Source organism: Phascolarctos cinereus, unplaced genomic scaffold, assembly GCF_003287225.1.
Source record: "Phascolarctos cinereus isolate Bilbo 61053 unplaced genomic scaffold, phaCin_HiC Scaffold_5;HRSCAF=322, whole genome shotgun sequence".
NCBI classification, from domain to species: Eukaryota; Metazoa; Chordata; class Mammalia; order Diprotodontia; family Phascolarctidae; genus Phascolarctos; species Phascolarctos cinereus.
Window position 1 is genome coordinate 103,585,096 of NW_027555958.1, and position 27,344 is coordinate 103,612,439.

At 37.4% G+C, this 27,344-nt stretch overlaps 2 protein-coding genes across 2 annotated transcripts in view; both read left to right on the forward strand.

Moving 5' to 3' along the window:
- Positions 1-15,639, forward strand: part of NUP43 (nucleoporin 43) — a 29,597-nt gene extending 13,958 nt beyond the window's left edge. The window contains exons 6-8 of the mRNA XM_020986593.2: positions 4,674-4,825; positions 6,771-6,893; positions 13,426-15,639. Of these exons, the coding sequence (XP_020842252.1) occupies positions 4,674-4,825; positions 6,771-6,893; positions 13,426-13,655 (505 nt within the window). The 3' untranslated portion in view covers positions 13,656-15,639. The remainder of the gene's footprint in view (positions 1-4,673; positions 4,826-6,770; positions 6,894-13,425) is intronic.
- An 8,862-nt stretch (positions 15,640-24,501) lies between these two features.
- Positions 24,502-27,344, forward strand: part of LATS1 (large tumor suppressor kinase 1) — a 48,287-nt gene continuing 45,444 nt past the window's right edge. Inside the window, exon 1 of the mRNA XM_020986592.2 lies at positions 24,502-24,803. The gene's annotated coding sequence lies outside the window, so the exon portion shown is untranslated. The remainder of the gene's footprint in view (positions 24,804-27,344) is intronic.

Here is a 27,344-nt window from a genome sequence, read left to right on the forward strand (position 1 = left end):
CCAGCTATAAGTCTTTGATCTTGTAAACAAAACCAACGTCTGTCTTGATACTCAAATAGAACTTCGAATAGATAACACTAAATGACCAAATAGCATCATAACAAATGAGATTAAGTATATCTTCACAGAAAGAAAACAAGTGGTAATCTTTCAGAATCGGCTGCCTGTGTGTAGTCAGATAATCAACTTTCTTTTTTTTAATTGATTATTTTTTAAAATTAGTTTGTTTATTTTTAGTTTTAAACATTCACTTCCATAAGATTTTGAGTTTTAAATATTCTCCCCCTTCCCCAGACAGTGTGCAGTCTGATATAGGTACTACATGTACCAATTCATATTAAACATTTTCACATTAGTCATTTTGTAAAGAAAAATTAGAACCAGTGGGAGGAACTATGAGAAAGAAGAAACAAACAAAAAAAGAGAGAGCAAATAGTGTGCTTCGATCTGCATTGAGACTCCATAGTTCTTTTTCTGAATGTAGATAGCATCTTCCATCATGAGTCCTTTGGAGTTGTCTTAGATTCTTGAGTTGCTGAGAAGAGCTAAGTCTGTCAAAGTTAGTCATCACACAATGTTGCTGTTATGGTGTACAATGTTCTGGTTCTGCTCACTTCACTCAGCATCAGTTCGTGTAAGTCTTTCCAGGTTTCTCTGAAGTCCATGATGATCAACTTTCTTAAAGAAAAGATGGAAATGAGCACCAAATTAGAAGATAAAGATGTAAAGCTATTTAGCACATTTATAACAGCTCCTAGCTGATCTAATTAAACATTTCTTTTAGTTTAAATTGTTAATTACATGAAGGCAGAGACTGTCTTCCTCTTTTTGTATCCCCAGGGCTTAGCACAGTACCTGATATAGTAGACACCTAATAAATGCTAATTGATTGACTGATTTTGAAAAATGGGAAATATATCAAAGTAAAGATAATGGCTCTGATTATTGTGATTTCTTATAGATGTTTACCTAGTGTAAAACAATCGTGAGCCACAACAAAGAGGATAAAAGAGCCTAGAAACCCCCTCAACCGGCAAATAGTCTCCAGATCAAGCACTGTAATGTGGCAGCCATGACCAATATGGATTTAGCATATAGCCGTAATGATAGCTGGCATTCATATATAGCCTTTTTCCTTTGCATACATTATTTCACTTGGTCCTCACAACTCTGTGAGGTGGATTATTATTAGTATTATCCTCTTTTACAGAAAGGGAAACTCAAACTCAGGTTAAGTGAATTACCTAGGATCACACAGCTAGTTAGTTTCTGAAGCAAGATTTGAATCCAGGTTGTCTTGAGTCCAAGTCTGACACTGTCTACTTTGTAGTGATCTCATTTGCAAAATTATGGATGTGTTCAGGGCCATTTTCTGTCTCTATGTGTTCTCTTTTGGTGACCTCATCACTTTTATAAGTTTGATTATCACTTTATGAAGATGACTCATAGATCTATATATACAAACCAAGTCTTGCCTCTGAACATCACCACCTATTGGACTTTGAAACTGAATGTCTTAAAGACATTTCAGTCTCATCATTAACAAAACAGAACTCATTAACTTTCCCACCAAACCCTTGCCTAACATCTCACATCTTTTCTTTCTGCTTACATAGCCACAACCTTAGTTCAGTCCCATATCTCTTCTTATCTGGCTTATTTCTGTGACCTTTTCAGTCTCCTTACCTCTCTAATCCAACCTCCATAAGGCTATTTTCCTTAAATGTCACTTTGCTATTTAATAAACTCAAGTGACTCCTTGTTGCCTCCAAGATAAAATATAAACTATTGTGTTTGGCTCTTAAAGCTCTTCACAATTGGCCCCAACCTGTCCTTCTAGACTCATTATATGTTATTGCCCATTATGTACTTTACCCTCCAGCCAACCTGGATTTCTCTTCCTCTCACATAGCACTCCATCTCCTATCAACTTGCCTTTTCGTTAGCTGTCCCACTCCTGGAATGTACTTCTTTCTCACCTGGGACTTACAGCCTTCTTAACTTTAAGACACAGATCAAGTATCACTTTCTATGCAGAGCCATTCCTAATCCTTAGAATTGCTAATGCCCTCCCTAATTACTTTGTATTTAACTAACACATTTATTTTATTATTTATTCTGCACATATTATCTCCCCCAGTAGACTATAAGCTCCCTGAGTACAGGAATTTTTTATTTTTTAATTTTGTATCTCCAGTGCCTGTCACATAGTAGGCACTTAATAAATGCTTTTTAATTGATTCAGAAGAAATAATGAAGAGTTGCAGAAAGGAAAATGAATCAGAGAAAGCTTGGCTTGATACTTAACTAAGTCAGATCATCCCAAGGACATTTATAGTTCAAGTCTCAAGAAGAAGAAGAAACAAGATATGATAGATTTTATCCAATGAAGTGGAAGTTTCTTGAGGGCAGGCACTTAAGATTTTTTTTGTCTTTGTACCCTAGTGCTTTATAAAGTGCCCAATAGTAGGTACTTAAATACTTCTTGAATAAATGAGGTAGAACACATTTTTCAGTTTCCATAGTAATCTATTATCATTATTGTTGTCATAGGAACTGCTGAATTAAACTTGTCACACCCCAGTACCTAAAACATTAAATTAGCATGTCAAAATAGCACTTAACCTGAAGTTGAAAAGAATAGCTGGACCTGAACACAGAAGAAATCTGAGAGGGAACACGAAACATAATATTGAGCTTGAATCATTTTTCAGGATGTTGTAAAGAGAAATTTAATTCAGCAAATATCTTTGAGAGTTGTATCATAATTAAATTAGGACTTGTTTCTGCAAATCACTTTGTATTGATAATGTAACATATGTATGTATGTGTATCTATATGTCTATATCTATCTGCACATACACATAGTAGTTTGCTGACCAAAACAATCCAGGTGTTTCTGGGCAAATATCAAGTACTATTTTTCTTATGCTTCACAGAGCATCTCTAGTAAGTTAGAGTGGTTTTGGCTAAAGTATTTCACAAATGTCTTGTTTTTACCTCACTTAGAAATGTGAATATAGTCGAAGATTTCAGTTCATATACTGAATAAATGTTTTCCTATTTTAAAAATAATATTAAGGAGAAATTTCATCAGTAGTTTTTCTTTTTTTATGAAATACAAAATGGATAATTTTTTATTACATTAAATTTTTTTTTTTGCACAAAGCCAATGCAACCAAGATTAGGAGGGAAGTAGAAAACTGGGAAAGAATTTTTACAACCAATCTCTCTGATAAGGGCCTCATTTCTAAAATATATAGAGAATTAAGTCAAATTTATAAGAATACAAGTCATTTCTCAATTGATACATGGTCAAAGGATATGAAAAGGCAGTTTTCAGATGAAAAAATTAAAGCTATCTATAGTTATTATGAAAAGCTCTAAATCACTGCTGATTAGAGAAATGCAAATCAAAACAACTCTGAGGTACCACATCACACCTATCAAATTGGCAAACATGACAAAACAGGGAAATGATAAATGTTGGGGGAGATGTGAGAAAATTGGAGCACTAATGCATTGTTGGTGGAGTTGTGAACTGATCTAATCATTTTGGGTTTTTTGTTTGTTTTTGTTTTTGCTAGGCAATGGGGTTGAGTGACTTGCCCAGGGTCACCCAGCTAATAAGTGTTACGTGTCTGAGGTCGAATTTGAACTCAGGTCCTCCTGAATCAAGGCCGGTACTCTATATACACTGTGCCACCTAGCTACCCCAGATCTAATCATTTTGGAGAGCAGTTTGGAACTATCCCCAAAGGGCTATATAATGTGCATACCCTTTGACCCAGCAATAGCACTTCTAGGGCTGTATCCCAAAGAGATCATAAAAATGGGAAAAGGACCCACATGTACAAAAATATTCTTAGCAGCTTTTTCTGTGGTGGTGGCGAATAATTGGAAATTGAGGGGATGCCCATCAATTAGGGAATGGCATCAGTAGTTTTTCAACAGATTATTCAATTCAACAGATAATTTAAAGATATTTTGTCCATTTCACTACATTAGTCTATTTCTTTAATCTGAGTGCAACTTAAGATAAACTCACTGTTAAGAAGAGCAGGCATTAAAAGCTTCTTTTTTAAGAGTTGGTACACAATATGCACAAAAAACATAGATGTAGGAGCATCAGAAACTAAAATGTTAGCCTTATTCTGTTGTACTATTCATGACTTTAGCTAACAAGCTTCCTAAATAATTGTGCATTTTATTCCAGGTTGTCTAGATATTTAAAAAACACGTCTAATCAAGTTTTGAAATTACCAAGATAGGGTTAGTTGTTAGGAAATTGGAAGCACATTTTGGTTTGAGGTAAGGAAAAAACTGTAACAATTACAGCTATTCAAAAAAAGGATCCCTACTTACAGGAGCAAAAGCTGGATGTCATTTATGAAGTATGTTGTAGAGGAAATTCTTGTTTAGGTGAGGCTACAACTAGATGCCTTCTGATTTCCCTTCGAACTCAGATTCTGTGCTGGTTTTGTTGATCAAAGAAAATGAGTTATTACCCTCGAAAGTGGCAGCTTACTTAGGATGCTGAAAATTGAGGAACCAATTATAATTTATAGGAGACTTCCACATGGCATAATTGTGGTCAGTGTCTTAAAATGAAATGAAAGAAAGAAAAAACTGATATAAGGAAGTATATTTTTCTTTTGCATTTTCTCCAAAAGGACTGGGGACAGAGTTCCACTGCACTGTGTTGATAGACATCCCAACCAGCAACATGTTGTAGCTACAGGTGGTCAGGATGGAATGCTGAGCATTTGGGATGTTAGACAAGGTAGCATGCCAGTATCTCTGCTGAAGGCTCATGAAGCTGAAAGTAAGTATTTTTGGAGAAACTTAATTAGTTACTTGTATGACAATTTTAAGAGCAAAATTATTATTAAGTTTTTAGATTGTATATGCTGTTTTCCACATTTTTGCATTTGTGGTAGTACGTATATTTCAAAAATAGAACTTTTCTTAACCACATGCCTAAAAGAGCATATGTCTAAAATATTGAGGGCCACTTCTTTCAGGGGCAGCTAGGTGGCACAATGGATAGAGTGCCAGGCCTAGAGTCAGGAAGACTTCAATTCAAACTGGCCTCAGACACTTTCTAGCTGTGTGACCCTGGGCAAGTCATGTAACCTGGTTTGCCTCAGTTCTCTCATCTTTAAAATGAGCTGGAGAAGGAAATGACAAACCACTCCAGTATCTTTGCCAAGAAAACTCCAAATGGGTTCATGAAGAGTCAGATGTGACTGACAACAACTTTTATTATGTTTTTAGCAGTACTGCCATGAAAGAATAAATTATTTGTAGCCATGTTCATTTCCAAGAAAGAAATCAAAGGGCTGGATAATAGCCTGGCTTTTCTCTCTAAAACCCTTCCTAGAAGGAAAGGAGAAGGTATGATTACATCTACAAATTCTAAGGTTAACCCAGAGGACATGGTGTTCATTTAGGTCGCTTCTCATTTCCCTTTTTATAATTGTTGATCTGTCTTGGTAAAGAAAATATATAAGTACCATACCTTCTAAGTAGAATTTACTTAGAATTCAGCATCTAAGTCCTTCTGACCCTAGGGTAGGGCAGAGTGAACTGTTTTGTTTCAAATTGTGGATTATTTGGTCTTTGGTTTAGTTTTGAGAAAATTTGGATTTGGATATCTACCAGATCTATATAAGAAAACAGCATGATATAGTAGATAGAACTGGCCCTGAAGCCATGGAGATTTGTGTTCAAGGCCTGCCTCTGGCATATACTGGCTGGTGAACCACTTTCCTTTTTAGTGTACTAAGCAGCTCTCTTAAGCCATTAAATTGCAGAGAAGGTGCCAACCTACTCTGCCAGGCAAAAGGAGTTTCCTCACAGGGAAGTTCCCTATGCTAATGAAATCAGGTCCATTCCCTATTCCTTTTTATTCCAGACCTATAGCTTTGCAGTTAGGTTTACATACATGTTGTGTTTTAGTAGTTTCTTCTTTTGGGAAAAGTAATATTCTTGTGTGATCAGTAAAGCCTTATGACTTTTCATTATAGCAGAAGTGAAAAATGCCAGCTTGAAATGTCTAATGCTACCAGTTACAGCTACTCTGGCATGTGGGATACCCTACCTAGTGTCTCAGAGCCCAAGGTTTGATCCAGGTATAGGTTGGTTTGTTTTAACTGCAGCTTTATAGCTAACTTACCTTCAGTGGCTCAGTTCTGTTCTTGGTTTCCAGAAAGTAACTTGTTACTTAAGGTGCCCTCTGAATTGAGTTCTACTTGAGGTCTCCATTTCCAGTTGATTTCTTAATAGCCTTGGACCTGGACTTGGATCAGATCATCTCTGGGAAATTCCCAATATTTGAGCATTTTATTTAGTGCCTACTACATGCCAGGCACTAGGGATAAAAACACAAAAAGGAAACAGTCCTTATATTTTCCTGAAATGATACTCATGGATCAAGGACAGCCAACATAATAAGCAACCAGTGTGGTTTGTGAATTTAATATTGTATTACATTTACTGGACTCTGGGGCACTTAAATAATATGACTTTCATTGTTAAACCTTCCCCCACTTGATTCTTACTTCACTAGCCTAAAAGAACTTACCTACTATCAAGAATTATTTTAGAATTATGCCATCTAGGCCCAAGAATTATTTTGACTATACTATTTTTATCAGTATTCTAACAGTGTTTTACACAGATAATTAGGTGTATTCCAGTAGAACTTCATAGGATCTTTGTTGAATTAGCCTATTCAAAATAAAACTTATTCTACTCTTGTACTGTAGTGTGGGAAGTTCACTTCCACCCATCCAATCCAGATCATCTGTTTACTTGCTCTGAAGATGGATCCCTTTGGCATTGGGATGCCTCCACAGATGTTCCTGAAAAATCATCACTTTTTCACCAAGGTAAGAGGCCTTGGAAAAGACTTTTGTGCACTAATGTTTCATGATCCTTTTGCAAAATGTTTGTAGAGAAATTTAGTTTTCTGCCATGAAACTGCTTCTGCTCAATGCCAAATAAGAAAATGTGAATCTTCGTCATTAAGGAAATCACTCTCATTCTTCTGTCCCCAGGAGAGACTATATATCTCCTTAGTCTTGAGGAAAGGCTAGAAATTTCTAATTCCAATTTCATTGATGATGTTTACAAAATTCTATAGCACAGGATAATGCTAGATGCCTTAGGTTCTTTTTTTGTGTCTCATTAGCTTCTTGCCACTGTGTTGTTGGATAGGCATTGACAACCTTGCCAGGAACAGGTGAAAGGGAAGAAGGAAAGAGATACAATGCATGTTAAGCTTCTGATTTTGTTGGTCAGATTATCTCAGTTCACATTGTTCTGTCTTCCTATTAGAGTCAGGGGTGAGTAGAAGAAAAATAGGAATTATGTTTGTGAAAAGGAGCATACATCTTCAGTTAAACATTTATTAATCACCAGCTATGTGCAGATCATTGTTCTAGATGACTTTAATCCAAAATAATATGTGATAAAAGTATAAGAAAGATTTAAGCAAAGTGTTGAATACAGTCCAGGAGGAATAAGGTGATTTCCAATGGGCAATCAGGGATAGCTTTATAGAAGAGGAGTTATTTGATCCTGGACTTTAAAGGATGGGTATGTAGAATAGGGTAGGACATTCTAGCTATAGTAAACAGGGGTGGGAAGTATGTGGTGTGTATGGAGTAGGAGTACCAAAAATCACCTAGATTAGCTGTAACAAAGTATACAGAGGAGGTAATAGTATGAGATAAAGTAGAAAAAATAGTGTGTATTAGACTACAGAGAGCCTTGAATATCAAACCATCTAGTATGAACTTTAAATGGTCCTCAGTAAAGAGATATTGTTACTGAAGAAGGCAGGTCTAGATCTCTCCGTGGGGGGTATAAGTCTGAAATATGTCTTAAAAGAGTGAGAAGAATTTGGGGAACCTATTACAGGAACTCAGCTGGGTGGTGTTGAGTACCTTAAATAGACTGGTGAGAAAATGAAAAGAGAGCAAAGATTTTACAGGGGTAGAATCACCAGAAATTTGTAATTGGTTATTAGAGGTGGGGCAGGGCAGGTGGAAAGGAAACATCAAAGATAACAATAAAATGGATAAATGGTGGTGTTGCTGATAGAGACAGTGACTATAGAAGGAAGAGCAGAGTTTGGGTTTTGGACAGGCTGATTTTGAGATAATATTAGGATGTGTTCTGTAAATAATGGGCAATAATAGATAAGATTCTGGAGAAGGCACAAGAGGATGGGAAAGCTTGGGTAAAGAAATTACTGTTAGTAATGAGTGAGAATATCTTTTTGAGTCAGGAGATAAGAAGTGAATAGGTAATGGTGAAAAGTTTCGAGATGGAGAATTAAGGGAGTGCCTATCAAATGACCTAATTTCTCTCTTGCAATAAGAAGTTAAAGTCATTTGTTACAAAAATTGGGACTGGGTGCTTGAGATGAGAGGGAAGGAGAGATTTGGAAAGGTAGTAGGAGGGAATGAATTTTAAAATCTCAATATTGAAAAAAACTTGGAAGGCTCTGGTGTCACATTCCCAACAGGTAATCATTTAGCTTTCCCTTATAGACCTCTAGTGAGGGGGAAAACCATTAATTCCTGAAATAGCCTATAATCTTATTTTGGATAGGACTAAGTGTTATGAAGTATTTGATTCCTCACCACCAAGCCAAAATCCACAATTTCTTCCCATTGCTTCTATTTTACTGTCTCAGTCCAAGCAGAACAAATCTAATCACTTCTAGGTAACAGCTCTTCAAATACTTAAAAACAGTTATCATGTCTCTTCATAGAGGCAGTACAAAATAAATAGAATAAAACAAAATTTAAAGATGAAAAATAGAAATTGCCATAGTTGTTACTGTATATTAAAGATATATGTCCTAAAAATGAATTTTAGGAAAATTTTTGTAGTAAAATGAGTTACTCAGAACAGTTCAGAGTGAGATGTTTGAGGAGTTAGGCTCTTCGTGCATCTATCTCTTTAAAAAGACTGAGGAGAAAGAAAACAGGAAAAGTTGGCACAAAACTATAGGAAAATTAAAAATGGGCAGAGTTCTGATAAAATTAATTTAGAGCAACTGAATGAACTAAAGTACTGGAAACAATACAAAAGATATCTCAAGAGATATCCTCAAAATTTTTATAACTTATTCTAAGAAATTAAGATCAACATTAATAAGAAAATCCTCAGATCAAGTAAGAGCTGGAAGAAAGTTTAAAAGAGTGGGCAAAATCAAGGTAGATTTAAAAGATGTTAAAGAAAGATCAAAAAGAATAATAAAGTATATAGTAAAAACCTGAGGGGATCAATAGAATCAACCAACAGTATAACTTATTGGGGGCAGAGGGGGCAGCACCAGCCAGAGAAATATCTGTGCAGAAGATCACTAAATTATCAAAATAATGAAAAATTAAGAACAATTGAGAAGGCTGTGTGATATAGTCTATGACATGCCAAAACATTTAGAAAAGTGCCGGGAGTGCCTGCATCCCCGGCTGTGGTCTGATGCTGGCAGAGTGTGAAGAGAGAAAGAATCACGGGCCAGGTGAAAGTAGTGAAGAACAAACTCTGTTTATTGATCTGAGGGCTCAGGCTTATATAGTACTGGATCAAGCGGTAGTAACATTATTATTCATGAAAAGTACAAATCTAATTAAGTGATTTCCTTACTTCCTTATACCTTGTCTGTTACATTCTTTCCTGCGTCCTGTCTTGTACCCCATCCATTTCCTCCCTTCCTGCATCCTGTTCTCAAGAGACAGAACAGGGGGGTGGTGAGCAGACATCCTGAGTTTCACAGCTGTCAGGCTTAGTACAATCTGCAGGTAAGACCCGGGCTGGCCTAAGCCCTCCAACTTCTCAAAGCCGGCCCTCTACAGAAAAGTAGAATTTGAACATGATATTATCAAAACTTGTCAAGGAAAATTTCCCAGACATAGGGATAAAGCTTCAGGATACAAATAAAAAGAAACTGCAGGACTCCAATTCAAGATTCAACACACATATAGTTTAAACTTCAATATTATAATAGGAAAATAATGAACAACTAATGAGCAGTTAAAAAGAAATATAAGACCTTGTCCCTTTCCTCAAGGAATTTATAATTTAGTTGGGGAGATAAAATATAAATAAATAAAAAGTTAACAATAGAAATGCCACAAGGCAATAGATGATTAATTGGCAAATTAGTAGTATATGTTCAGAGTAAAAAGAGAAATTACCATGGGCCAGAATGGTTTTAGAAGACTTCATAGAGGAAAGACTTGAGCCAGGCTTTGAATACCAAATAAAACTTAAATCTGCCATTATATTGGATTTTGCCCAAAGCTGAGGGTTGGGGAGAGGGTTTAAGCCATTAACCAAAAGAAGATTGAGGATTATTCATGAATTTCATTTATCCATGCTGTCCATTCCCTCACAATAGGTCAGATAATTGGAAATTACACTTAAGTAGTTTAATGGATCTGTGATCTCTTAGGATACTCCCTCTATAGGTGCAATTCTTGATCATATATAAATCCTTCATAGACCATATTGCTGGAGCTCTTGTTTTCAAGATCTTATAAAATTATGGAAAATGTCCTTTAAGCTACATATTGTGCTGTCTTTATTGATAACGCTATAGCTTACTTTATGCCGTACACATTTCTCCATTACCTTTTGGGTCATTGGTAGTTTGGTTTGGAGAGTGTGGTGTTCCATGATTGGCAGTTATATGGCATTAGTAGAAGAACATTAATGTATTAAAAGTTGGGTTTTTGTGTCAGGGAACAACTTGAGATTATTGAAAACTGGACACAGTTTTCCAAAAGTAATCCAGTCTATTCTCCTATTCAGTTCTGGGTCCAGTTTTTTGTTCAGTTGCAGTGTCTATCCAGGATTGGTGTATTAATGGATTCAATTCATTCATTGGATTAATTCAATGGATTAGCCATCTAGCTGCAAGTTATAGTCTAGGAAAATTGCATTTTTCATCCATTTTGTTTTTCCTGTTTGGATCACTGGCCCATTCTCTTTCGAATACAGAGTATGTGTATGCTCCATGACCGAAGCAAATGCTTTTTGTCAAGCATCTCCTCATTTTATTCCTTGTTGAAAAATCATTGAACAAAGTTATATTTAATTTTAACATATATGTGAACGATACCTTGTTGAAAAAATTCCCACATTTTACTCTAACAAGTCAAATTTTGCTTTTTTAAAAAATGATCAGGAAACACAGGAGGATCACATATTCTGTCCAGAATACAGCAACACTTTTTGTGGCAACAAAGAACTGGAAATTAATTAGATGCTCATTGATTGAGGAATTGGCTAAACCTGTTACATTGTGGTACATGATCAAATGGGTAATTATTGTGCTGTAAGAAACAACAAATAAGAATTCCAGTAAATACGAGAAGCCTTTAATAAAGTAATACAGGGTGAAGTAAACAGAACCAGGAAAACAACACATACAATAACTACAATGTAAATGGAAAATACAATTTTAAAAAATGAAATAGCACTATATAGTTATCATGACCAAGATTTACTGAAGAAAAGTTTGAAAAATGCACCTCTTCCTTACCTGAAGGAGTAGAGAACTATAGATGTGGAATATTGCCTACACTATCACATGGCTGATATGTGATATGTTGGTTTTGCTGAGCTATTTTTCCTTTTTAAATTCTGGTTTTAAGGGAAGGCTTGTTGGGTAGTCAGGGATATATTTGGGAAATGAATGTGATGTAGAAACAAGAGCATCCATGAAATGAATGATAATAAATTAAAATTCTGAATATATGACAAAGAAACAGACTGAAGACTTTAAACTTGATTCTGGAGGGCACATTGAGCCGGTAGATAAAAGTGATTCTTGCAGATACCTTTATCTCTGGGCAAGACATGTTGATTATAAAGATATCAATAAGGTTGTACCTGAATATATCAAGAAGTTTACTGGCATCCTGAAATCAAAGTTTTGAATGAGAAGTAATTAACATCAGTGCAATATAAGTGTTGATATATAGATCTTTAGAGTTGTGAAATGTAACAAATCAGAATATTAGCAAAATATATGGTTCTTCACCCTAAGGCAGCTTATCGAAAATTTAGCATTTCCGTGGCAAAAATTGGGGAACAGATTGATAGATATTCATAGAAGACAAGATGAGAAGGTCTGAAGTCTACAAAAATACTTTGGGAATAAGTACCGTCACTTTACCAAGCAATAGTAAAGGTTAATAGTAAGTATACACCACTGAAGTGTCTTCAAAAGGAGTTTGCCTATAGATGGCTTTATTAAATAATTAAAATTCAGAAATAGAATCAGAAGGCCCTTCACTGATAATGTCTGCATGAATCCTGCCAATAATATGTCAACAGAGAAGCATAGAACAAATGGCTGAATCATGAAGGTTTGTTTGGGAAGTGGGAGGGTTTATGGAGGTTATTCAGGATTAGACCATTGCCACCAGAAATTACAGGATTATCATTAAGTAGCTGTTTTTCTGCAATGTCAATGTACATTGTGCAAGGAAATGGTGGAAACTATTCAGAGGTTGTGAGAGTTTATTGCCTACTGACTACTTAGCAAAGGATGATCTGATGCCTATACACACTGCTTTCTTTGAGAAATGACAAATACCCAATTATAAATACAGACCTCAAAATATCCTGGAGAATTCAAACACTTCACTGTATTGAAACCAGACCATTTGCAGACTAAACTATTGACTACAGTCACTTGGATAGAATGTTGATTCATAAAAACTTAAGAACAACATTTTTAACAGATATCACTGTGCTAAATATTTATAGTCCCCATACTATGTGGAATAAAAAGATTTCAAAATATAAGGACTTAGCAGTGGAGATCAAAATCAGTTAGAACAAGATGAAGTATATATCCCTGTTATGTAGAGGCTACTTTTAGAGAGCCTGAATAGGATGAGCTTATAGCCGAATGCTTTTATTAAATTACATCAGTTATTTTATAGTATAGAGAACACTCAATATAAAGGAATAATATTAGGGTAACAACTTGTCCTAGGGCCATTCTATCTTAAACCTATCCAAAAAGATGAGAATGAGAGAACTCCATAGTAGATCATTTCAGGCTCTAGTTTTTAAGAAATTTTTGATTCATCATATTTCATTTTAGTTTTTTGATAATTTTACTATTCGCGGATGGACAGAAAAAGACTGATAGGGTTAAAAGTTTAAAAGCCTGCCCTGATAAAGATTTTAATGTTATCTCATGGGTACTTGAGATTGATTCATACTGACAAATCAATTGTCAGGCAATTGGTACATTTCCATAAGTCTTTTGTTCATATTTTAAGAAATGCAAATTGTAGATACCTTTTAAACACATAAATATATGTATTATTTGAAAAGGTCACAAATTAACATTTATTTACAAAGTGTTAACTATCTTTTTCACAGGTGGAAGAAATAGCACATTATTAGCTCATCCTTCAAGTAACCAGCTTAATGTTAACCAGTCCCTTATAAGTTCCTGGCTCAGCACTGATCCTGCAAAAGATCGTATTGAGATCACTAGCTTATTGCCAAACAGGACACTGTCTGTGAACAGTTTGGATGTTTTAGGATCTTGTCTTCTTTGCGGAACTGATGCAGAAGCAATTTATGTTAGTAGACAACTTTTCTCATGAATGTTAAGTCTCAGTTCTGAGTTTTGATTTGCCTCTGTTTTAACAGTTGAATCTCAGCTTGTATGTGAACTTCTCAGTGGGAATCTTCATTTTAATGTGGAAGCATTAGTAAATGAATGAACAGTTTTTAGTTTTGACAATTGGGTATGAAAAACTTGAACATGCAAAAGAGTATCAAAGATATCTTTGGGCTGCTGTTATGTTTTAAAGTTTTTTTTTTAACTTCTAAAAATTAGCTGCAACAATATTCACATTACATTATGGTAATGTTTAAGAAGCAATTATGAGCATAGGTAAGCTGATTTTCTAAGGTTTGGTATGTTAAGATTTTTCATTGTGAGAATAGTGATGATAAGATAGGGCAAAGAGGTTAACACCAGTTATGCTGTCTTTTCCCTTATCATGTAAAAAGATCTCTTCTCCTTCCTTGTTGATCTGTATGGAACAGGTATCCATAAGGGCACTATTCTGGGCCCTGAAACTAACAAACCTACTTCAGTAATAAAGGAATTCTCCTTTATAACTTTAGTGAGCTGTCTACCAATTTCATGTTTCTTTAGGTACCACTGGCCAGTGTGATCTTGTTTTATTCTCTTATTCATCCTTAATCACTTATTTCCATCTATTCCACATTGGTTCCCCTATACTAAATGTGTCTACTTTCTGAGAAGAAAAGAATGTTAGTTGGAACTAATAGAATAAATATTATTTTCAAAGTCTTAGAGTCTGGAATGTCAATATTAAAAAGGTGAGAAAAATAATCTAGTTCCTTTTGTATGTGTTTTTGAACTAAGCATCATATATTTAAACCAAAATTTATTTTGGTTGAACATTTAAAATTTTTTGTTACTGAAGAAATTTAATTTAAACTTTCAAGATTTGGTTTAAGAAATCCTCACATGATTTTGTGCAAATACATTTAATGCAGTTAGGAAATTTGGTAAGCTAAATTACTTTGTCATTGGGTAACATATATATAAAAGTAATGAATTTGGTCACATGGTAGCTTGTCTTTACCTTTACTAGGATATTGCTGGTAACTTAATATGAAACATTATAGGACACTAGTGAAAATCTGTGTCAAAGTTTACTAGGTCAAACAGTTTTGTTAAACTATTGAGTTTTAAGTCACAGCAATGTTGACATAACAGAACTATATATTTACCTTAGGATGTCATGAAAAGAAATGTTTTTATTTTGTTTTTCTATTCAAATAAATATTTTCACTAGGTTTTTAGTTGTCCCAGTATTGCCTTATATCTCATTTATTTTTGTAATAAAACTTTATAGCTGAATACATCTGCTCACTTTTTTCTATGAAATATGGCCATTAATTTTATTAAAGACATGGCAGTAATTCTCATTAAGGAGATAAGATTAGAATACTAACTAATACTGAGCAAGAATGAAGAGTTCAGTGTATGAATTACCCTTCTGAAGGTATAAATGTATTTAAAGTAATAGAGGTGTGATCTTAATCATAGTTTATGAATTTAATATTCACTACATTCATAGCAGTATTTTCTGTCCTCTGATATTATGTGAAACCTCCTCTGGAATATCATTCCAAAGAACAGAGGAGATTTTCCCCATGCAGAAAAATGCTTTACAATCATCCTACCTTCTCTATATTTCTATGTAACTAATTGCCATTTGTAACCTTGTTAACACACCTAACACCATATTTGCATGAAACCAGTCAAGCATGATAGGTGTATTTGTACAAAATTTTAGTATCCATGAAGTTTTTAATGGTTTATCTTTAGCACTTGTTCATAAATGAAGGACTTGCTGATTCTCATCATAATTAACCCACCAGTCTTTAAAAACAAAACAAAACCTTGCCTCAGAGGGTCCTTTAAATACCTTTTAAGAATCTTAACCTTTTTCATGATTGCTTCTTTCAGTATTATGTTAGTGGAGTGTTCAGATATGTGTCATTAGAAACTTTATTATTAATAAACTGTATTTGTATTGAGTTTTATACTTTTTTCAAAATGCTTTCATGTACTTGATCATCTATTTTCATAGTTAAGTGGGGCAGGTATTATCATGCCTATATTAGCACCTACCTCATATGAGGGTCAAATCAAACGACATAACAATGTAACATACCTTGCAAACCATAAAGTGTCATATTCATGCTAGTAATCATTATTTATTATTGTTATTATTAACATTTCAAAAGTAAGAAAGCTGAGGCACACAGAGATGAAATAACAGGTCCACACAACTAGTGACTGAGATGAGAAATTGATTTTCTCTTCTAAAACTAACCAAAGCGAAGTCCCCAAACTATGTGTAGTTTTAATAATAAATTTGATATTTTATTTCTCATGTGAAAGGAAGAAGTTAAGTTACTGTTATGTAGCAATTTGTTGAAATAGCATTGTATCAGTAAATAAAAATAAATTTAGGGGAAATTGTGTGTCATAAGATCTTTATATAAACTAGTTTGGCAACAAGAAACATTTCATGGGCTATATAAATATGGTTGCTTTGTATTGTAGTACCCATGAAAAGGGCAAAATTATCATCACAAAAGTAATTGCATCTTAGGTAATACTTGTTGCAGAGGCTGAGGACACAGAAAAATTCTTTGAAGAACTTAATAAAACTGTCCAGATGAAGTCTACATATGATTTGATACTTAGTAATTAAGGTAGAAATGAGCATAGGGGCATTTAACGAAAAGTAAATTGAAAAATAAGGTTCAGTAATTTAAAAAAAAATCAGCCAGATAAAGGCTATACTGTAAGCTGTACTGGCATGGAATGCCACCAGAGTACATAAAAAAGGGTATAATTAAAACAACTCCAACTTAATCAATTTTAAAAAGATGTTCATGCTTCAAAATGGAAAAAAAGATTAAGAAAATGACATTAACACTGATTTATAACTACTTGCTAAGAAATTTAAACTATGCAAAACACTTGTTCCAAGAAGAACAAAAAAGCCAAGAAACCTGAGCCAATAAACAATTTCCTTGCCCAATGAACAGATATGATAATGAACGATAACAGCAGTTAGAATGCAACTCTAGCACTTGGGCCACCATCTTTCCTTGAACATAGGTCTCCTTAAAAAAGGAGTATGGTTCAATATGGGTCCACATCCATTCAAAACTTAGGAGCCTCCACCAATGCATTTACTTTTCTAGTAGTGGCCATGTGAATGGAGCAAACTGTCAAAGCAAAAGCTATTGACAAGGCTTGGCAACTGAGTAGACATGGGGGTAAAGGAGAGGGAAAAGTCAGGGGTGACAGATTATGTAACTAGTTTCTGGATAGACAGTGGTACCCTCAAGGAAATATGGAGGAAGGGTAGGTTTAGTGATGGAAGATAAGTTCTGCTTTAGAAGTGTTGATTTTTGAAATCGTGATTAAGGATTTCAGTTTTCTGGACATCTGCTAAAAGCTGATGAATTTTTAAATTGTCTTTTAATTTCATTTTTCAAAAGTAAGAAAATAAGGGGTACTGCTGTTTTGAATATGATTCTGACCAAAAGAGAGATCATTGCTGAAGCAGAAATGATACAAACTTTGGGGGAGGAAATGACTAGTCCATCTCAGAATTTGTAACGGAAAACAGGTTTAGTCAGATATTCACCTGAGACTTTGAGAGAACAAATTTCAGAATCCAGAGAAAAATAGAAAGGCTCTTGTAGTTTAAAATTATCCAGGGGAAGTCATCCCAAGTATAACAAGAAGAAGCCTCAAGATTGAAAATTATTCCGATGAAGAAAAGGGTGAACTTTGTGAAGAAAATTATGTGGACCCACAGGGAACTCAATGAAAACAAGATCAGTACAGGTGATAAAAAGCAAGGGCAGGAAATTAGGAAAAATCTTAGAACAATTAGTGCTAAGATGTGACAAGGTGCTGTAAGATGTATTAGTAAAACCCAGAATGAGCTGAGGCTGGTGATGGATAAATCATGCAAGCATTTGTGTGTATTTGTATATGCCAAAAACTGGAAATGCATAGACAAGTCTCTCTCATGAGGCCAACCCTGAGGGAGACATGTTCACACATAAAATATCCTCACTCAGCTGTGAAATGTTGCTGGTGTTTCTGAAGAATCTTTATCCTGCTTTTGGGAACTGTTGGTGATTCAGAGAATTGGAAAGATGTTCATAAACAGGTGGTTGTAAGTGCTTATGAGGTGATCAACCTAAAGGGCTATATGCATCCTGGGCCATTGGCTTGTCTGTGGCAGATCTGGCAGAAAGCATTATGAAGAATCTTAGGACAGTGCATCCAATTTCCACCATGATGCCTATATGGCATTAATGGGGATGTCTTCTTTAGTGTCTCATGTGTCTTGGGGCACAATGGCATTTCAGATGTGGTAAAGGTAAACCTGAATCCAGAAGAGGAGGGCCATTTAAAGAAGAGCACAGATACTCTTTGGGAATCCACAATTTTAAAGCCTTTTAATGTGCTGTCATTTTACTATCAAGAACTTGACAGTGGTTAAGGGGTTTTGCATGATGCGATTTTCAAATAGGTCAAATACTTCCTCTGATTAGTGATTGAATCCCGAAATGTCAACACACTCTAGTCTCTTCCTAAAGTTAGAAATGGGAATAGTACAGTGTGACTACTATTTGTTAAATCCTGTTGTTTGTGTATTATGTTCGATATGACTTGTACAGTCTTGGTGTCAAGCAGAACCAGTGCCCCACAAGTATATGACTACCTGCTTTGTATGTAGGTCCTACACAGAAGACAGCATTCCTGGATACAAACCACAGAAGTAATACTTTATTGATGTATTGATTACCTTCGTGCTCCCTTCTATTAGGGCTCTGTGGCATGGCCCCATGTATCATCTTTGCAGAGGACCTGATTTGTCTATATACACACGTGTATGTATATGTAAATTTCCATATTACATAAAAAGATCTATACATGTGCAACGATGCAACTAATTGCTCAAGTGTCATACTAACCCTAAGTACTGAATAAGCAAATAACTGATAAAAAAAATCCTCACTCAAATGTGTTTGTGATCTCATTGATTCAGGAGTTCCCTCAAACAACAATCAAGAGTCCGATCTTGACCTCTAACTCTTATCCCTTGTTTTCTTAAAAGTTTATCATTGGGTTTAGCTAATGAGCTAGAGCTTTTCCTTGATTTTTTCCTCTTTTGTGTGTCTATCTGTATACACATAATAAATTAAAAGTTATTTCTGGGAGTAGGGAGAGACAGTAGCTGGGGGTGGCTCAAGAAACCTCTTTTGAAGAAAGAGGAATTCTAAGAGATGGCTTTGTGGAGAAAATGTCCCAGGCACGGGGTACTGTGGAAATATAGGAAATAGACGACCATGTGTGAGAGAACAAAAGAGCTAGTTTTGTTGGACCGTAACATACACGAAGATGAATGATACAGACTAAGCCAAAAAAGTTCGATGTCAGATTGTGAAATGCTTTAAATGCCAAAGGGAAGAGTTTGCATTTGATTCTAGTGGTAATAGGAGGCAAGTGGAGTTTATTGAGCAGTAGACCTGTCTGACCTGTGATTTAGAAAAATCACTTTGGCAAGTATGTGGAAGATGCATTGGAAAGAAGAGCCACTTGAAGCTGGGAGAAAAATTAGGAGGCTAATGACCTAGCAAAGACTGAGAAGAGGTAGAGGAAAAACAGAATAGTGCCATGAAAACTCAGAGAAGAAAAATATCCAGGAGGATAGGGAGGCCAATAGTACTTAATGCTGCAGACAAGATGAGGATTGAGCAAAGACTATTAGGTCTGGCTGTTGAGAGGAGAGATCACTGATACCTTTAGGAAGAATAGTTTTAGTAATGAAGTCAGATTTCAAGGAGCTGAGAAGTGAAGTGGCAGTAAGCAACAGCTTTTTCTAAGAGTTTGTGAAAGCTGGAAAGAAACTTAAGACATTAGTGTTAGGGCATGGTAAGATTGAGTGAGGGATCTTTTTTTTATTTTAAAGGAAAGGAGTGATCTGAGCCTGTTTGTAAGCACAGCTAATGGGCTAGTAGAGAGAGATTGAAAATTAAAGGAAGTGAGGATGTGGGAATATGGGGTCAGCAGCATGAGTAGAGGGGTTAAACTGTATCTTCACAAGAAAGTAAAGGAGGGGAGGATGAAGGATGACGTGAAGAGAAGAGGGAGCCTGTAGGGAATGGCCTCTTATTTTTTCAGTTCAATGTGAGATAACATTAAGAGGTGCCAGTTTCTCTGCTGAAAGAGGAAGAGAGGTGTGTAGGAGGCTTGAGAGAATAGCTGCTGTGGGGAGTGAGATAGGGAATCAATTAGGAAAGAGTAAAAGGATTTCCTTGTAGCAGGGATTGCCTTGTAGGAAGGATTAGATAACAGTTTGTAGTGGAATCTGCACAGTTGTGTGATTTCCAGCACCATTCAGCAGTAGATGGTGGGAGTAATCCAGGGCTGGGGTGATAAATGAAAAGAAAAACAAAAAGGAAAAGAAGAGAGAAGACTTTTGCTCAGAATGGATAAGAACAATAATAGACATTAGAAAGAAGTAGGAACTATTCAATTGTTATTTTGCTTCTGTATTCACTAACTGGTTTTACCCTCCAATACTACTTAACTGCTTCTTGAGACAGTGTTGCTGATAATTGTCCATCTTAAGATTGTTTTTAAAATTAAAAAAAACAAACAACTAATCTCAAAGTGTGGGGGCTACTCATAGGTCTAATTCCATAAATGATCAAGACCGAAGCTTTGACCTGCTCCATTTCTGACTTGGTCCAGTTTGACCTTCCTTAAGCAACCTTGTGCATACCTCTTCCTAAATATCTGGTATACTGATCCTGAACTTAGTGTAGACATCTGACTTGGCTCACTGCAGCTCCCAACTCCTAAGCTCAAGAGATCCACTAGCTTCAGTGTCTGTGGCAACTGGTATTACAGACATGTGCCTCCATGCTTGGCCTTCTTAAGAGTTTTGTAATTAATTTATATTCTACTCTGCTTGTTGCTAGCCAGAGGAATCTTGGCAAAATAGCCAACAAAGCAATGTCACCCCAAGAGCATGCAAGGATGAAATAGCGGCAAATATGAAAAATGGAAAAGATTTATAAAAACCATTTCAAGAAACTGTCTTCACCAAACTTACACCCCAGTATCACCAGATTTTTAGAGAAGAAGAAGAAATGGTTCTAAAAAGAATTAAATTAAGAAAAGCAACTGGTTTGGGTCAAGTATATAGAGGTGATCCATGCTGAAGGTGATTCAACTTTGAAGGCACTGAGGGATAAAAGAGGATAATACCAAAGGTATGGGGGGAAAAAATCTCAAACCTTGTTTATAACTGAAAAAGAGTGCTTACTTTCCCATCTAAAACATTTAAGAGAATCATCTATACACAAATTTATATCCTCAATAAAGTTACTAGAGATATTTTACAGTGGACCATATCATTAATATTTCATAACTGACCAAAATATATAGAGAATATAAGATCTCATTTTGCTTATTTGTTAATTATGAAGAAGCATTTGACTCAGTAAAAATAATCACATCTTTAATAGGCTCTTTTACAATACAGTATTTCACATTCATATATCACAATAATTCAAGATTCCTTGGTAGATATAACAACAAACAACATGTCTGATAATAAATGCCTCTGATAATAAGCCACAAAATGGAAATGGTTTCTTGCCAAAAGTATTTATTCTATGATAGGGGAGATCCAGTGCAGAATCCAGAGAGGGATTTTTTTTTCTCTGAATGGTGAGATACTACAGATAGTCTTGTCTGAGAATAACATTATGTTGATTGCATCAAGCCCTAAGATACTTAGAGCCTCCTGGAAGAGATCTATAATCACCCAGAGTTTGGCCTGTCCATCTGCACAGAAAGAGCAAATAAATGAAGAATGCCTACCTCCTGGTTTTCACCATGCATCTGAATGAAAACCTTATAGAGCTTATATAACACTATACATATCTAGAACAGACAGTATAGAGCAATAAGTATTAAGTATTCACCATTCTTCAAGCACTGTGCTCAGCTCTGGAGATACAAGTACAAAGAATGAAACAACCCCTGCTTACAAAGCTTCTAGACTATGGGGTGGGGGGAGGGACACAATGTGTATATAAACACATAGAGCATAAACATAATGTTAAAAGGTATTTACCAAGTAGTAAAACACAAGGTAGTTTGGGAGGAAAGGCACTAACCCTAAATCTGTGCTTGTTACATTATTAGTTATAACTTGGAAGAAGAGATGTCCACATTGGCATAGATCCCAAACAGTCACAGAAAACCCCCTACATCAGCCTGCAGTAGATGGAGTGGACACTTGGTTCCCTAACATCATTCACTTAGAGGTGGTCCATTAAGTTTGATTTTTCTTTTGCAGTTCTGTGATGATCTGATGCTGACATTTAAAATTTTTCTCATCCCACACCTTCACCAACTCCTGTCCCCAGAACTTGGACCACAAATCTCCCATTTCAGACCCATGGTCAATGCATACTAGATGCCTGTGCCTGCTAGATCTACTCATTTCACTTTGCTTCATGCATAGCTTTGCTTCTTTGCCTCTCTCCAAGTTTACGGCAGAAGAGACGCCAAGGACCTCAGACATCCACCAGATATGTATGCAGTATAGAATGCCTTTTCATCAATATAGAATGGCTTTTTCATCACAGCTCCCCAGTGCTGGAATCACTACATGGTGAAGGCAGGAGGTTCTAGAATAGAGGCAAACCCCCTGTCACATATAATCTCATTGACACCTAATCCCCTGTACCTTCTCAGGCAGCAAATTCTAATCTGTTATGGCACTCGAATTAATCTCAACCATTTGCCAAGCTCTGGATTCACTGGCATTTCTCTGGATGCGCTCTTTTCCCGTGAGGACTAAAAAATGGATTGAACAGAGTGGCTAGGGCTGTCTCTTCATTGCTCTTCAAATACTGGCATGGCTGCTAAGAAGGATACTGGAACCCAATTCTAGGGTTTTAAAATACCAATGAAGCACACTAGTCTAAATCTAGCCCCAGAAGCAAGATAAAAGAAGAAGCAACAACTCCTTAATAAATCAAGACCAATGCTAGTAGAAAATTCCACTACCTAGGAATCCAAAATTAGACAAAAAACCAAACCCATCACTCAGGCACGCCCACAAATCAATCACAAGACCATCCATACTCCTTTCTTTACTCTGCATTCCACTCTATACTCACTTTTTAACAAACACCCAGGGAAACTGTCTAGCCCCATGGCAAATAATGATCAGTAATGTCAAGAGAGTATCTTGGTAATCTTATAGCAATTATAAGATGCCAGTGATTCCCCTTTCACTTTTATGCTCAGCTGTCTGCCTCTTAAGTCATATGTTCCCAGGATTTAACACAGCCTTAACTCAAGTTCCTTCTCTGACTCATCTAATTCACTCTCTCTTTCCCATATACAGACTCACTCCTCCACATTGCTTACTAAACACACTTCTCAAAACTCCTGTGTGCACCCAAGTGTTTCTCTCTCAACCTCGGGCGCACAGCTGTTTTCCCTTGGTGTGAGTTCTCATACTCTTCAGGACATCCCCCATCTTCCTTCTTTTCTCTTGCTCTCTGGAACTGAGGGGTGAGTATAATACAGGGGCCTCAGAGAAGAAACTGTTAACCACCTTCCACACATTGACAGCACTTTGACTAATTTCATAATATTCAAGTAACATTTCATTCAAGTTAAAAGTTTTCCCATATTTATTATCTTCATAAAGTCCCTCTTCTTCCATGGCATGATACATACAGCTACTTTCTCGATTCTTTCTCTTCCTGCAATTGTTTCTAGCATTTCATTGATTCTCTTCTTGCTGCAGTCTTTATCATTCAGCGAACCTCTTCCAATTTCGTCTACAATCTTCACTTCCTCCTGGAGCTACTTCTGCAACCACTCTTGCTCTCTCCTCCAAATCCCCTTGCACTCCTTTCAGGGTAACTTTTAGTACACTATTCTCCATTTCAATCTCTTACTGTTTATTTGAATCAAACTTCACCCTCAGAAGACATGATTATCTTCTGATTTTATGATTAGCATTTAAAGATCTCTGAAATCTATTTACGGATCAGTGTAATCCATACTTGCTCTAGGAGTTCACAGGATTTTTACCACTTTTTTTTTTATTTAGAATTCAACTTTTCAATTAAAACTAACAAGTGCCATTTCAGAGGTATCGATTGTGATGCAGGGGAACGAACCCCTGGATCTGGCTTCAGATTCCCCACCTCTGTCCCTTACAACCCGTGCTATTTTGGGGGTAACTCACAACCTGCTAGGGGCTCAGTTTCGTCGTTTTTAAAATGAAGGGCTTCACCAGATGGCCTCCAAAGCGTCTAGGTTCAGACTCCGAAAAGGCAGACTAAGCCTTACTCCTTCGGCGTCTGTGCTGTGCACCGCGTAGCAGAGTGAGCACCTATCAGCGGCTCAATGAAAAGATGAGATGTTCAAAACGACCCGAGCTGGGACTTGGGGGGGCGGGGGGAAAAAAGAGGGGACGCCTGTGAGAGAGCGACGAGGTCGCGAGCCCCCAGCGAAACGTAGCTCAAATTGCAAAGGACTCGGCTAGGCAGCCAAAGCCCCGGACGGAAAGCCGTCAGTCTGCATTAAGGCGGCGAAGAGAGTGCGACAGGTTCCTTTTCCCACCCCGCGGGCGGCCAGAAGGCCGAGGGTCAACAGCCGGCTGAGCCTCTCTCCGACCTAGGAAGAAGTCGACAACGCGCGCGGAGAAGAGCGGAGCCAAAGCCCCAGGTCATGCGTCCCTCCGCCCTCTTCTTCCGCACCCCCTCTTCTCACCCCCACCCCCGCCCCGTCGCCCGGCGCGCAAGTGACGCCGGGAAATGCCCACATCCGGGAAACCTGGAGCGGAGTGCGGCCGCAGCGGCGGCGGCGGCGACACGGGGCGAAAGACAAAATGGCGGCGGCGCCGGTGGCGGCCCGGCGCTGAAGGGAGAGTCTGGTCCTCGCGGCCCCTCCCTCCCCCCGCTACGTGCCGCGGTGGCTGGCTGCGCCCCCTTCCGCTCCCGGACCCGGCGCAGCTCGGATCCTGGGGGGCCCCGGCACGGGCTCGAGCCTCAGTTAGAGCCTCAGCCCGAGCCGGGCCTCCGGCCCGCGGACGTCGCCGCCTTAGAGTCCCGCTCTCCTGCAGGTAGGTTCGGCGGGGCTGGTCGGGCGGGTAGGGCCTGCTTTTTCCTCCGCCTGAGGCCCGGGCCGGCGGGGCGGTGGCTGGCTGCAGCGGCCCACGCCCATCGAGGCTGGCGGGGGTCCAGGGGCCACAGCCGCCGGTGGAAGGGCAGGGCAAGGCTGCCCGGCCCAGGCCTGGCTTGGCCGGGTTGCATTGATCCGAGCTGTGTCATGCCCGGGAGAAGATGTGAGTTAGGGTCTCGTTCGGTGCCTGAAGGAGACCCCCGGGCTTCGAGGCTTCGGAGCGGCCGGGAAGACGGCTTCACGCAAGACCGTACGCCTCGTCCTGGGCAGAGAAAGGTGCGGACGGGAGGCTGTACATCTCTGCGTGCCCGGGGACCCGGGACCTCTGTGGGACCGACTCGGTGAATCTTCCTGGAGCATCCTCGTCATCTGGTCTCGGTCCCGTTATCGCTTCTTGAGGCGAGCTTTTCTGGCCTAATTTCCAGGACCTTCCAGAAAAGCACTCTTGATAAGAATCTCCACTCCATATGCCTAGGACAGCACCGAGAACTCTTTCATCCCTCCCCCTTACCCTAATAAGTAACCTTTTGAACTTCATGAAGTGCCCCCTTCCTGTTCCAAACTGACCCCTTTGTAGTTTTCCCACTTGTCTTTTAGGAGACAGTTTGATATTGAAAAAAGTACCCAAAGAGCTGCTTCATCTTAAAGAATTCCTGGAAATCTATATGCATGGAAGTTTTTGAAAGCTTCTATAATATTGGGTTACTTTTAACATCTGGGAACTGATGGTAAAGATTTAAGTGACTGAATAAAAAAATGGTGAATGGAGGTGAAGGAAGGGGAGGCTAAAAGAATATTGGATAATCCTCTTTTTTACTGTAGGTATAAAAGACTGCATTTCAGGAGAAGTGCAGTTACAGCAATCATACTCCATCCCTTTCTGTAGGCTTCTAGGGACTCAATAAATGTTTAATTCTGTTGGGTTCCCACCAGTATGAGAATAAAATAGAGTGAGATTTTACACATATATTTAGTATGACTTCTTTGTGCATATGTAAACCTGAAATAGTCTATGTAAAGTTTCTGGGGAAATTGGTAGTTCTTCCAAATTTTCAGAGCTGGAGGGAACTTTAAACTAAACTACTACCCTGGGCAAGAATCCCTCTAGCAAGTTCTTACCATGGGGACTGAACTTTTTAAAAAATGTTTTGGTAACTGTGTTTTCAGTATAATTGTTTTCTTTTGGAATGCTATATATTTTTTATTTTATGCTTTTAAAAATATTCTGAAAAGGGATCTGTTGCATCACTGTACTGCCAGAAGGGTCCATGACACAAAAGATTAAAAACTTCTGCTCAACAGCATTCTTTTCAGGAGGTTAGTCCAGGTTCTACGTAAACGCTTTAAGTGATGAGGCAGTGTAGTGCAGGGAGTCAGAGTAGTGACTTGGGAGTCAGAGAACCTAGATTTGATTCCCGGTTCCACACCTTACTATGTGAGCGTGGACAAGTCATTTCACTTCTGTGAGTTTCAGTTTCTCTTGTCTGTAAGATGAAAATAAAAACAGACTAACCACTTTAAGTGATGAAGCAGTGTAGTGCAAAGAATATGGGACTTGGGAGTCAGAGAACCTAGGTTCGATTCCTAGTTCTACACCTTACTATGTGAGCATGGACAAGTCATTTCACTTCTGTGAGTTTCAGTTTCTCTTATCTGTAAGGTGGGGAAATAAAAGCATACTAATTTACAAAGTTTTATGAGGGAAAGGGATTTGTACACCATAGAATGCATTGTTATTATTTGTTATTATAGATTTGCTATGCCAGCCCATTTCATTGGTGAACAGCTCTAATCATTAGACAGTTCTTTATTTTGAGCTGAAATCTACATCCTTATAACTCCTACTCGTTTAAACTCAGGTCTGATTGCTTCTAAAATTCATTTGGAAATGTGTCTGCCTAATACCTTCTTTAGTAAATAGCAGAGTAAATATTTTATAACGTATACTGTGACCTTTTAATTTTTTTTCATCCTTGAGTGTATCAGGATCATCATAGCTCTCAAGCTGACTTCTTCCTTTGATTTGATTAGGTGCTGAAGAAGTATCCTAGTCAATCTGATTGATTCTTACTTCTTACTGTAATATAACTTTCTTAATTTTGTTTGATATCCCTAACTTTGGTTCCCCAGTCACCTAAGAATGCATCATTGTAAAGTTTAGCAGATTGATATTTGATTTATATGTTTTGTTGAGGTTATCAAAATTGATTGGATCTCAAATTATTTAGTTTGATGGGATGTTTTTGCACTAAAAGTTAGATTTCAAAACATTTCTACTTTCAGAGAAAAATAGAAGATGGAAAGTTGTAGTTTGAGAATCTGTTTTATGCTAAAATGCCTACATTTGTAGTTTCTATAAGCAGGATTATTTTTTCCTTTATGAATTTGACAGACTGGTAAATAGGCTGCCTGATTCCCTAAGGCAATGAAGGAATTTGACTGGCTTAACAGTTAAGGAAGTAGCATCGCACTCTCTGATCAG